This window comes from Poecilia mexicana, unplaced genomic scaffold (assembly GCF_051168715.1).
Source record: "Poecilia mexicana isolate PSO_F unplaced genomic scaffold, ASM5116871v1 scaffold_16, whole genome shotgun sequence".
NCBI lineage: Eukaryota > Metazoa > Chordata > Actinopteri > Cyprinodontiformes > Poeciliidae > Poecilia > Poecilia mexicana.
The window spans coordinates 16,467,840-16,481,537 of NW_028263385.1; the positions used below are offsets into that span (position 1 = coordinate 16,467,840).

At 40.7% G+C, this 13,698-nt stretch overlaps 1 protein-coding gene across 1 annotated transcript; it reads left to right on the forward strand.

Moving 5' to 3' along the window:
* Positions 1-6,662: 6,662 nt before the first annotated feature.
* gem (GTP binding protein overexpressed in skeletal muscle) lies at positions 6,663-10,216 on the forward strand. Its single transcript, XM_015007118.2, has 4 exons — positions 6,663-7,919; positions 8,037-8,113; positions 8,386-8,590; positions 9,456-10,216. Exons 1-4 carry the CDS (start codon positions 7,565-7,567, stop codon positions 9,737-9,739), a joined length of 921 nt encoding a protein of 306 aa, XP_014862604.2. The 5' UTR covers positions 6,663-7,564; the 3' UTR covers positions 9,740-10,216.
* The last annotated feature ends 3,482 nt before the right edge of the window (positions 10,217-13,698 follow it).

A 13,698-nucleotide genomic window follows, 5' to 3' on the forward strand; every position in this document is an offset into this window, starting at 1 on the left:
AACTACAGAGAAAATGCCTCCCAATGAGCAGTTGACAGTTGTTAAAATTAAACACAGCTGAAATAAACACCTTTAACTATAACGGGAAAAAACAGAAACATGGCAAAATGACATGTTAACTAAACTAATGTATTAGAAATAAATAAACAAGCACGTTATGATGTTTTTTTTTTTAAACTATTTTATATTTTATTTTTAAAGTGGTAGCTTTTGTAGTGAACAAAACTGAGAGAAGTGGTGTAAAACGTATAAAAAAAAATAACTGTTGAAAAGATTTTAAAATGTCAGCGTAGACTCAAGAACTGCATTCACAATTAGCTTTAGCGTCTCAGGGCTTTGTGGTTTCAGTTCATCATTAAAATTGTTTAAATGGATTATATTTCAGCTGTGATGGTTAGCCCTCAGCGCTCAAATGAATGAGGTTTAAATCTAAAACGTCTCGTCATTAAAGCGGTTAGAAGTGTAAATGTGAAGCACGTTCTGCTGCCGCATGAAATCTCAAAAGGATTCACGTTTTTCTCCAAGTTTCCATATAAATCTGAATAAAAGTTTCTTATTGATCAAATTCAAGGCTTTCGGATCAAAACATCTACTTGAGACAGAAATGTTTGGTGGCCTAGCAACCATCGCCAAGCAACTTCCTCTAAGCTGCTGGCCTTGCTCGGCTTTACTAGCACAAGACGCCGCTTGCTGCCGGAGGACGGCTGCTTTTGGGCGGCATTGTTATCGGACACGTGCCCGATAGATGATCGGCCCTCGCTGAAGCAGGATATTGATCTGCATCTGCGTCCCTGACGGGCACAGAGGTCATATTCTGCTGGGTGCATGTATCCGTGTAAAGCCCCGCGTTGTTGTGCTGCCAATCCCCCCCGTAATCCAGACTGCAGCTCGACGGATCATAGAGCGGCAGCATGGAGTGAACGAATGAATGTCTTACATCTGGGAGGCTCACAGCCGCTGATGGAGACAGACTGGAAGTTTACTCCATGTGTGATCTGTGAAGAGGGGTGAAATTTTCACTGATGCCAGGTTATTCTAAAAAGATACAGACAATTAAAATCTTAAAATGTGTTCGTCCAGGTTTTTACTTTAAATTTAATTGGATTAATTATCGGTTTTACTAAAATGCAGACTTGGGCACAGTCTTTTAACTTGTCAAAATAAAGCGAGTATATCCTTCACTTGTTGCTAAAAAGACAAAAAAAATGATGAAAAATTTAGGATATGGTTTGCTGTTTTTTTTTTTATCTGGCAAACCTGCAACTAAGCCTGTCGCAATAAGCAAGTAATCGCATAATAAATTAAAATTGGCTCCATAGTTTCCATTCTGATGATTAATGTTTCTTGAAGGGTAATTTTGTTGTGTGATTTTAATTTACATTTTTATTTTATATGTTATCTTTGGTCATTGTGTTTTATTTTGGATGTTCTTTTATGAAAATGAAAGTTTATTGGTCGATGAGAGGTCTTTTAATTTGTAATTCCATTGTCAAAATGAAAATTGTCTCAAAACAACAATATTATCGTTTTACTGGGACAATTTATCGTCCAGCACATATTTATCGTGACAGATCCATTTTTGTTTTAAATCTAGAAATCTATAGAAATCTGACTGCTGTGCTTTAAAATATTTTGTATTCATTTTTATTTTTTTTAGCAGGTAAAAGTAAGAAAAAATAGTTTTTGCTATAATTAGAAAAAATATTGGACACCACTGTTGTACTTGGTACTGATTATTAATCTAGGAACAGGCAGCGTGAATATAAACTGGCTTTTAAACGAGACGCACTGCAGCTGATGGGGAATAATTTGTAGATTGTTGACCGAGAACCCAGTTTTTCCTGGACTGTCCACTGGGATTAATATCTAATATTTCACCCTGGTAATAAAAGCAGACTGTCCTCTGTGATTGAAATTGGAATCCAATAGATACTGATTACCCTTCTCTCACCCTTTAGTAATTATTTGCTCTTCTCCGCCGATCTGAACCTAGATAGTTTAGAGCTTTGAAGAGAGAAGTAATAAAATCTGAAGTTAAAGTAGCATTTAGAACTTAAATGTTCTTAAATTAGACGATCCTGTTTCTTCTTGTTTCTAACAAGAGGAGAGAAAATATTGTGATGTGCTGCTACTGAAATGTGAAATGAATGAATAACATTCATTAGAGGTTTGATTTGAAAAGATAATTTTCAGCAAAATAAGGAAGTATTCCAGCTAATTTTAGAAAAATATAGGCTTTGATTGCATTATTTTCCATTTTTGGATCAATATAGACAAAAAAACGTTTTGGTTGAATAATCACCACAGTTTGCACCTGAACAGAGAGCAATGTGAAAAAAAGTAGAAAAAATAGCCTTTTAGGGTCAAACTAGAGGCAAAAACATGACCTTACTAATCAGGAAGTGCACCTGCCTTCAGACTGAACCAGAGGTTTGTAACTTTGGCAGCAGGAGGCGGACTATTGGTTGATCATAAATTAACCAGTTCTGAGAAACACAGTCGTGTGACAGAAGGAAAAGTCAAATTTCAATGAAGCACTTATTCACCTTTAAGTCTGGATGAAGAAAATGACGTCACAATTAAAAAGACGAGCATTTTTTTTTAGTTTATTCTATGTAAAACACACAGACGCACAAAATAACTCAAAAGAAAAATTAATAAGTGTTGTACAGATCGTAAAGGTATAAGCTGAAGCTTTACACATGCTCACCGTTACATGTTTATTACAAATAAATAATCTCTTCGTAGCTTTAGTGTTACATAGATTAACAGATTACAGAGAATCAACAATTAAATCCAACCAAGAGAAACAAGAAATGATCACCATTATGAAGGTTTCAGTCAGATTTCAAAATATTCATGTCCCTGTTTAGCCTTCAGTCATTTAATTCTTTTCCAGTTTTAAATTTTACTAGATCAGCAAACTGTAACACTTTAAAACAAAGCGTTGGTGTGGTCGTTATATGTGTGAGTTACATCTATTTAAATGTATAAAGTTTAGAGAGAGGTGAGGACCAGGCTGTTTGCTCGTGGTGGTGACTGTGGCCTCGTGCGTTTCTGGAAGAGTAGAAAGAAAGAGGTCAGCTCTCTCTCAGCATGCGTCCATGAACATCCCCCTGCAGTCTGCAGCTGGCCTGAGCGTCCCGCCCTCCCTCCCTCCCTCCCGCCGCCCCTGGTTCCCCTCCAGCACTTAACGGGGATTTTAATGTAGTCTGGTCATCTGTCAGGCAGATCAGATCAGAGCTGTAATACACAGCAGCAGGTCACACAGACGAGGCCGCAGCCCCGTCCATAAGTCTCAGCAAAACAACAGTGGGGGGGGGAAAAAAGATAATAATAATCCCACAATTTCTGTAACAACCCTCCCCTTCAACAGATTTCTGCTGCTTTTCTCGTGCGTTTTTGAAAACGAGGATCCGACTGGTTGATTCAAACGCAGCTTATTGTTGTTCCAATAATGTGACAGCCGGTAGATCTGAGTTAAATGTTCACTCTGCAAAGATAGTGTCGAACGAAGATAAGCTGCAGCGAATGGTTCCCCACATAATAAATGAGCTGCTGTGTTTGAAGCCTGATTCTTTGATATCAAACTCTGTTATCAGTTTCGAGCCGCACCTCATGTCTTTCACCATCGAGCCTTATCGTTCCTCACCGGGGAACCGGTGCAGCTCAGGCGGAAAAATCGTCTTCAACTGGGAGCTGATCTGTGATGTTGAGTTTGCATATATTCTGATTCTATTATAATAATTATTGCATTTCAGTAATAATAAGAAAAAAACCTTTAAAAAGTGTTAAATGTTAATTCTCCTGCAGATTTGTTAAAAAAAAAACCACTTGATTCTGAAAAGGAACTTTCCAAAATTGTAAAATATCTCAGCTTTATGCTTGAGTACAGAGAACGCTGAGGAAAAAGTAGGATTTGCAAATAATTTGTTGTTTCTTGTGTTGTAACGTCTGTTAATTATCTGCCAGGTGTTGGAGGCTGAGCAGCGATCATGAACTCCTACGTCGAACTTTACAGCAGATCAGAGCAGCGATGTGCACTTTCTGATCCGATACGTATTAAGAGTTATCTCAGCACAAGCGCTCCAAGCATTTCAGAAGATATCAGCATTAGTGGCTAATTGAGGTTCATTAGTTTTATCTGTTAAAAAAGCAGCAGGAGATTCAGATATTAAGATTCTCTGGGCTCATTTTCTTTTTTTTTTTAAGCTGGTGAATTAATCCAAATCAAAATAATTGCATTATTTTAATGTAAAGACAGCTTCATTTATAATTCTTAGCTGCATTACATGTGAATGAGTGAATTTAGTTAGAAAAATTACTTAACAGCAACATGGTGGGCTTGCTAAAAAATATGCTTGACGTTTCCCCTTCCAAAAACAAGTGGAAATCCTGAAAATAAAATTTTTATTGCTCTTAATTTCAGACACTTATTTACTTCTCTAACATCTCTGAGTTGTTCAGCGCATGGATTTTTTTTGTGCTCAAATTTTTAATGATCGATAATCTGTTCATCCACTTTGCTTTATTTACTTATTTTTCCCCTCCAAGTCAGGTAATCCTCTGCTTGCCGTCCTCTTCCCGACACGTGCCGCCCGCGGTCAGATGGCCGCTGAGCTGCTGCACAGAACAGAGCTCACGGTTTTACTGCCCACCTCTGTCTGCCTCACAGATGCTCGGAGAATATTCTTTCATTTTCTGTCACAGTAGCTGTCAAAAATGTCTGCAGGGTAAACAAAGTGTAGGAAACGACTAGAAGAGAACAGCCTAATGTTTTTTTTTTTGTTTGTTTGTTTGACGTTTTTATTCAATCACGCAGAGAAAGGAGACAATTTATAATAGCCGTGTTTGACAAGATGTCGACTGTTTTTCAGAAAAGAGGAGAACAGATGAGTAACGCGAGGACTTTTCTTTGTCTGCCTCCTTTCTGCTCTTAACAAGGACATTCATACAAATCACAGCAGTGGAGAAAATAACTTAATTTGTGCTGCACAACTTTCTATAGCCAGCCTGTATTTAAGCGAGAAAGACTCAATATGTGTAAAAAAAATGAACTAATTTACAGCTTATTTTTGTAATGTACATGGCATCCAGTAAAACATTTTTCACGATCATCTGTATAGTATGATTTCAGTCGTAACAATGTGGTAAAAGCACATTTTTTTGTGATAATTCAAGTGAAACTGTGGCCTACTAACACAGTCACAACCCTGTGACGACAGAGGTTTTTTTTTTATAAAATAAAATCAAGCTTCATTGCTAATCTGCTGTGCATACAGTCGTAATGTAGAAAGATGAAAGATTGTTTCTCCAGGGTCAGAATAGGAAATTAAAAACTCTTTAAAAGGTCTAGTCCTCTAGCAACCTCCCATAAACAAACAGGAAAAAGTGTGGCAGAAAACGCTGCACAACAAGAAGAGGTGACCGGACCCTGAGGAAGATTGTGGAGTAGGGCCGATTCCAGACCTTGGGGGACCTGTGGAAGCAGTGGACTGAGTCTGGAGTAGAAACATCCAGAGCCACCGTGCACAGGCGTGTGCAGGAAATAGGCTACAGGTCCCTCATTCACCAGGTCAAAGGTCAAGCCACTTTTGAACCAGAAACAGCGACAGAAGCGCCTGACCTGGGCTACAGAGAAGCAGCACTTTGGACCACTGTTGTTCAGTGGTCCAAAGTACTTTTTTCGGATGAAAGAAAATTTTGCATGTCATTCGGAAATCAAGGTGCCAGACTCTGGAGGAAGACTGGGGAGAAGGAAATGCCAAAAGGCCATAAGTCCAGTGTCAAGTACCCACAGTCAGTGATGGTCTGAGGAGCCATGTCAGCTGCTGGTGTTGGTCCACTGGGTTTTATCAAGGGCAGGTCAATGCAGCAGCTTATCAGGAGATTTTGGAGCACTTCATGCTTTCATCTGCTGAAAAACTTTATGGAGATGAAGATTTCATTTTTCAGCACAACCTGGCACCTGCTCACAGTGCCAAAACCACTGGAATTACTGACCATGGTATTACTGTGCTCAGTTGGCCTGCCAACTCTCCTGACCTGAACCCCATAGAGAATCTGTGGGATACTGTGAAGAGAAAGTTGAGAGACCCAACACTCTGAATGAGCTTAAAGCCGCTATCGAAACATCCTGGGCCTTCATAACACCTCAGCAGTGCCACAGGCTGATTGCCTCCACGCTGCATTGAAGCAGTCATTTCTGCAAAAGGATTCATGACCAAGTATTTAATGCATAACTGAACATAAATATTTGAAGGTTGACTTTTTTGGTATTAAAACAGATTTCTTTTATTGATCGGATGAAATATGCAAATTTTTTGAAACAGGGATTTTGGGTTTTCATGAGCTGTATGCCAAAATCATCAGCATTAAAACAATAAAAGACCTGAAATGTTTCAGTTGGTGTGCAATGAATCTAAAATATATGACAGTTTAATTTTAATCATTACATTATGGAAAATAATTAACTTTATCACAATATGCTAATTATTTGAGAAGGACCTGTATTTATGCCTTATATCTGATAAAATTTGACATTTCAGAAGGTGTAAACCCAAAATGGAAATTGCATTCTTAATATAGAGCTGATTGTTTTATCAGAGTTAATGGTGAGTAAACCATACAGTGTTATGATGTCTGTGAATTTATACGTCCAGTCAATATTGCCTTGTATCCATCCATCCGTTTGTGTATTAACTCATGCATCCATCATTCCAGCAATCCATCCGTCCATCCATCGTTCATCAATCTATCCGTGTTTGGCCCTCTAACAAACCATCCATACATCCAAAAATCCATCTCTTTGTTCATCTTTCTGCTTGTTTATCATCCCTCCATCCCTCCTTTATTCTTTTTCCATCCAAATGGTTTCCATATCTAAAACCTGACCAAGTAGAGATATTTCCATAAGTAGAAATTTAGTGACTCTGTGAAGTAACAGCTTAATTTTTCCTGATGTGGATGCAGAGGTTGTGATCTAATACATTAGTATTACCTTTTAGTTGTTAACATTGTATAACAGCCAAATAAACAAAAAAAAAAGTTCCATCTGTATGTAGAAAAGTAAATTTTAACAGTAAAAAGTTTAACACGCCAATCTGCGCTTACACTTGAATAATCTTTAAACGTGAAATAGTTGTAATCTTTGCAGAACTGGATTGTTGAAAGCTTAGATCCCTCAGTCTCTTTTTGGGGAGGAAAGCTAACACAGATGAAGCGCCTCTCTCATGTGGACGTGAATCAAAACAGTACGCCCCCTATATAAAGCCTGCAGGGAAACCCCAGCAGAGCACAGAGCAGCAGATTACCGAGACAGGAGGCAGAGGACACAGAAACGACACACCAGCTGGACAAGTCGCTCCGGGATTTACCAATCTTTGGCGATGCACAACTTACTTCACCTCGGCCAAAGAAACCTGATGAAGAAACACTGCTAATGTCACACCCAGTAAAGCAGATTTCTTCAAAAAAAGACTTACTTTTGGGTGTGTTTTCCCCGAAAAAATTAGTTTAAACACCATTCAGAGGTCTCACCGCTTCACCCTAAACCACCACCACCATGCTCTCCAGTGTGCGGCGGCACAGCCTCCGCCTCCAGACGGAGCTCCACCGCTGGAGCATCTGCGACCCGGGCAGCCACCTCCTCCCGGACGGCCTCCTCGCGCGGGTCCCTGCGTGCATCTCCCGCTCCAAGTCCTGCGCCAGTTCCGCTGGCGAGTCGGACGGAAGCCGCGGGAGCTGGTCGTCGTCGGACTCGGTTATCTCCGTTGACTCCGCCGGGGGCTCGGTGGAGCCCGGGAGCCCGTACAGGGTGGTGCTGCTGGGGGCCAGCGGCGTCGGGAAGACGGCGTTCGCCAGCATCTTCGCCGGCGCAGCGGACAGCATGGACAGCGACGACTGCGAGCTGTGTGGAGGTATGACATGTTTAAATTACTACAACAATTCAAACTTGTAAAATATATTAATAATTGAATTACTAATAGGGTATCTTTTTTATTAGAATAAAACTTAAAATTCATGTTTATTTCCAGATGAAGTGGCTGAGAGGGAAATTGAAGTTGATGGAGAGGCTGCAACTATACTCCTGTTGGATACCTGGGATGCAGAGGTGAGAAATGTTGGCCACATTTCAGCCTGGATGCACTTTATTTCATCAGTCAAGTTTATTTGTACAGCACACATCAGCAACAAGGCAGTTCAAAGTGCTTTAAAAACATCACACAGTTACCAGTTTGAGAACAAATATTGCAATTTATTGAGTTCCATCATCAAAAACAGAAATATACGTGTAGGTCAATGTTCCATTGATTATAGCCTAGAGGCGACTCTATCAGATGGACTTGCAGTGTTTCAGATTTCAACTCTTTGTAATCTTTGCAGAAAGGTGATGAGTGGACCCAGGAGCGCTTCATGCAGATAGGCGACGCCTACCTGCTGTTGTACTCCATCACTGACCGGGCATCCTTCCTGCGAGCTTCAGAGCTCCGGATAACCCTACGTCGCTTTCGTCCTGCCCGCCACACACCCATAATCCTGGTGGGGAACAAGTGTGACCTGGTGAGGCGGAGAGAAGTGTCGACAAGCGGTAAGAAGACACTGGAGAAATGATCTTAACTCTTGAACATTTTTTTGTATCTGTCGCACATTTCTAAGCATTTTTTAATTAATTTTACGTGATGGGCTGGCAAAACATTGCACATAAGTGTGAAGTGAATGGAAATTATTTCCAAATGTTGACAATTAGTCATTCACTCTACAAATCTGGCCTTAATGAAAGATAAGGAAGTAAGAAAGCCATGAGGAGACCTGTGTGCAGGGCCGGATTTACAAGGATGTGGGGCCCCTGGGCTGGAGACAGTTTGGTACCCAAACCACCACAAAAATAATTCTACCAATTCAAATTACAATATAATGGGTAATAACAGATAGTTCTATACATTAATTGATGCCTGGTAGGTTTAATTCATCCCCAGAGCAGCATCTCTATGTTGTTCCCAAAATAATTAATATAATTTCTTAATTTTCATATACTTGAGTATTGATTATATTTGTAACAATCCCCAAACTTTAATACAATTCATTTGGGCCTATAAAAGGGCCTAATGTCATACAGCAAAGTTGCGTCCCTTTGTCGTTTCCCTCAAGCTGTGGAGTTAAAACTTCTTGGGAAAAGGTGCGTACCAGATCGTTCTTTACTTGTCGGATGTGATGTGTGGTGAGTTGGTTGAGCTGATTATGGGGCAAATCTGTCAGAAAACATGTTGAAGGCACCAAAAGGCAGGAGACTGGGTCAGAGCCAAACATTCATCCAGAGTTGCAATTATTACACTTGAAGGTTTTTGCTCATCCATCACATAAAGCACGTCAACATTTGTGTGGTTGTGGTTTTTCCAAGTTCAAAGACATCTGAAGGTTTTTTTTTTGAGCAAATCATTTTGTTCTTTTTCCAGAGGCCCGCGCTTCCGCCGCAGTGTTTGACTGCAAGTTCATCGAGACCTCGGCCGCCATGCAGCACAACGTCTGGGAGGCTTTCTACGGCATCGTGAGACAGCTGCGCCTGCGGCGAGACTCCAAAGACGACAGCAGACGCCGCAGGCGCATCCACTGCGACAAACGCAGAGAGAGCCTTCCGGTCAGGGCCAAGCGTTTCCTCGACAGGGTGGTGGCGAAGAACAATCCCAGCATGGCGTTCTGGCTCAAATCCAAGTCCTGCCACAATCTGTCAGTGCTGTAGACCAAACCTGAATGCAGGTGGGGGAAACACCTGAGCAGATGAGACGGGTTGAAGGCTGCAGAAAAGCAGCCGTGGACGGAGCTGGAGGGGACATTTCCTGCCTCCCGACGAGCTCGGAGTTGGCGTTCACCTTCCGCCCTCCGTTCAGGTGGAGGTCTGCGCCAAGCTGTTGACAGTCTGAATGGACTGCATTTCACAGTGATGTCATAAGTTATGGGACATTTAGAAGAAACTAAGAAAACAAAGTTATTTTTATTGTTTTCTTCTTACTTTTTTCATTTACAAGTGCGTAAATCACTAAAAATTCCCTTACATGTGTTTTTTAAGACCTGTGTGATACTTAAACGTTTAGTTTTTATTTATGCTGCAGTGTTTTATGCGCTAACTGTAAGAGCAAGTTGATGCTGTGTTGTCTTTTGCAACTTTGAATCACTGTTTGAAGAAATAAAGTGACGTTTCTGCTTGGAAGAAAGCGCAGCAGGGCCCGCCTTTTGTGTGTCTTTTCAACGTCGTTGATGAGAAATCAAAATGGATGACTCATCTTTAGCACACAAAGGATTCACACTAGTAGGATTTAACCGCGACACAACTGAGCTGATAAAGGATGAGTCAGGCGGTGGCGGTAAGGCTGAGAAACAGAAACTGTCCCCTCGTTGCGTGTCATTTCAAGGAAGGAAAAAATTCAACAACCGGCCGGGATTCGGGTCACAGAGCGACGCTGAACTTCAAGCTCAGATTCTAAACTTGAACTTTGTCTCAAAGGTGGAAAATAATTGGAAGTCTGTTGCCAAGGCAGCATTTGCTGTGCGATCCGTACGAGGATTTCAGGGAAAGCAAGCAGATGGCTGTGAGCATGCTGGCGTTCATGCAGTCCAATCCTTTACATAACAGAGTCACTTCCATCTGAATTCATGGCTTCATCTGCTGAACCTTCAACACTGCGGTTTGAATATTGAGCCAATCAAACAGGGGATTCGCTCACAGCCTGATTCAGTGGATCCGCACCGTTTTCTTAGCTTAGCTTGCAAAGCTCTCGGCTCAGGATGGGATCAGGCTTCATGCAGCATAACTACGTCCTCTCTGCTTGGCAAAACGGTTTCCAGATTTTAACCAGAGGCCGCATCATTCCCATTAGATTTGAGCTTTGGTAAATTGATGTGAGCCCGCTTCGTCTGTCCTAGATCAAATTTTGAGTGTTTAGCATCATGTAAAGCAAGACTGTGTCAAAGTTGAACTATTTAGCCGCTGAGGCCGAGTGCTTATTCCTTTTTTCATTATTCGATTCTCAAGCGTCAGAGCATGATGCTGCCACTGCTGTGCTTGACGGTTCGCCTCGTGTTTTAGGTGATGGAGTCTAAGCTTGAGTTCTCCAAGCAGCTCAGTGTTTTCATGTGTGACCCTGAAGATGACTCCAGAGGAGAAATGATTCGTTCGCAAGAGTAGCTGCACATTTTTATCAAGCCTTCAGGTGTTTGTTTTGCTGGGTTTAAAAGAAAGTAATTTGAGGTCTGGATAAGTTAAATAAAAAAGAAAATAGAGTATGAAAAAACAATATTTCCAGACTTTTTAATAGATGCTTCATTGTTAAAGATAGTACATATCTTAATTTTTAAAATAATTCGCTTTGGTGAGTCAGTTTTTTCAGATGAGTCTAACTAAAAGTGGGCTATTTCACCAAATATTTATCGGGGTATTTCCCCAAATTTTTGACAGTTTCTGTAAATACGACTTGAGAAAATCCGCAGCAACATTGTCCAGTCATTTTCTTACTGTGAATTTGCAGAAAGACAATTTTGTTAAAATTTCATCCCACCAACAGTTCAGATGAATCTTTCTGTTGCGATGAAAAAAGTGAAGCTTTCATTCCCATGATGATTAAAGTCAAACCTCCCACTGGAGCTGCAAGACACAAAAACAAAGATTTCCACCCAGCTGCAGGAAGTTTCTGACATTTGATGCTTCCGGTACGCAGGAAGCAGCTGATGTTGAGAGCTTGAGGTCAAACTTTCTAATAGTTTCATGCGTGCCGTGACCTTCTGCACCTTGCAGATGACTTCTTAGAGTCTTATGAAGGAACAGACTGTCTGAGTAATCTGTCCGTCCCTTGGTCTCAGCGCACGGCTCCTTATCAGCTGTGCCTCCAATGGAAAATCTCCCAAGAAAAAGGGCCGAGGTCCAGAGGGCAAAGTCTGAGGGGAAATTAGAAAGTTAGATCTCTGAGCTGCTTAGGAAATTCCTGTATTTCATACATTGTTTTGTCCTGTTTTAAACTTTTGTTCACAATCACACTATGTGATGATTAAAAATTGCTAATCCTTCAAAGGATTAGCCTGCGAATCGGTTGCTTTTGTTTCCCGTTGATTAAAAAGAAGAAGAACTCTTCCTGTGTTTGAGTCAAACTGTGAAGCTCACAGCTAATATCAGGTGATAATGGGCTTGTCTTCTGTATGTCCTGCTCTTCCTGTCTCTGTCAAGCAGGTGAGCTCCCCCCTCATTGGCCGGCTGCGTATACAGGCAGGCTGATTAGACAATCATTAGGTCCAATAAAACACGATGGTTAACACCCGGGTTAACGTTTGACCAGAGGGATGAAGCTGTTCAGATCGCTCTGAGGTTTGGCTCACTTGGTCGCCGCTGTAAGGTAAGTCACTTCTGTCTCCTCTGTCTCGCTCTCTGTGTCAGGGCTCGGCCTGCTGAAGCTGAACTTCTTTAGGGTGTAAAATAGAGGGAAACAGAGCTGCTCGAATTGACTTTGGTAGATTATTTGGTACATTTGTCAAGCGTTTTCAGATTATTGCCAGATTACTCTGATCTTGACTTGACTTTGGCGAGGCCGAGAACAAGGTGTTGGCATATATGAACTCCTGCTGATTTGCTTTTGAGGTTGCTTCTTATATGTGCTACTAAATGCATAAAAATGTGGTATTTATCATAATAAATGGTGAATTTTGACTGTTTAGTCATTGTGCTGAAGGTTTAAGAGATAATCTGAAATCCTTGTATTGTGCTGCCATTCTAAGTTTCAGTTTCAGAGTTAAATCTTCACAGCAAATCACTTCCTTATTTGATTTTTATGAAACTGACCCAGATATATATATGGATAGATAGATAGATAGATAGGGTGTAACCAGTGAGGTGAAATTGAACCAATAAACAGACTGATTATTTTATTAAATCTGATGTTCAATAGCAGAACAATGTTCAAAGAACAAGGTTTTTTTTAACTTAGGAGTCTCTGGTGATTGTGCTGATACTAAGTGTGTTGTCATCAGAAAAGGTCATCAGCCAAGAGTCAATGTCACCTTCACTAAATGGGTCGACTTCACTCGACTCCTTCGCCTGCAAGTCCCAAACCAGGGGCTTTACCATCATATTCATATGAAAGAAAAACCATTCTAGTAATTACATTGTTTTAATTTTTTTCAGGTTTCTTATTATTTGTGTTTCTGTAGTGATATGTATTTCTGTTTACATTTATTCAAACAGTAATCTACCACAATATGTGATCTCAACTGAGCTTTTATGCTGTAAATCTGCCAAAGTTCATGTCAGGCTGGGTTGTTTTTAATAAAACGAATCCCACATGGATCACACTGGTCCATATATATACACATTTAAACTTTATTGTTGCCATTCAAGCAGTATTAAAATATGACCCTGCAGGGATCTTTAAACGGCCTGTCACAGTTCAACCCTGCAGGATCTGATTTACAGGACAGAAAACCAGCTGGCTTTCAGTTTGTCCTGCAGGGCAGGTCGCTGATTCACCAGGAAGGTGGAGTCTCTGTGAACTTAAAGCTCCCATTCAGCTCCGAGTGTGCACACGTGCAGACTCAAGGACAAATTTCCTTTTGGTGTAGCCGATGTCTTTGTGAATCAGTGACTCATTGTGCTGAAGATAGAAGATAAAAATGCGTTTCTTCAGAGTCTTAAGTAACCTTAAATGCTTAAATATGGCC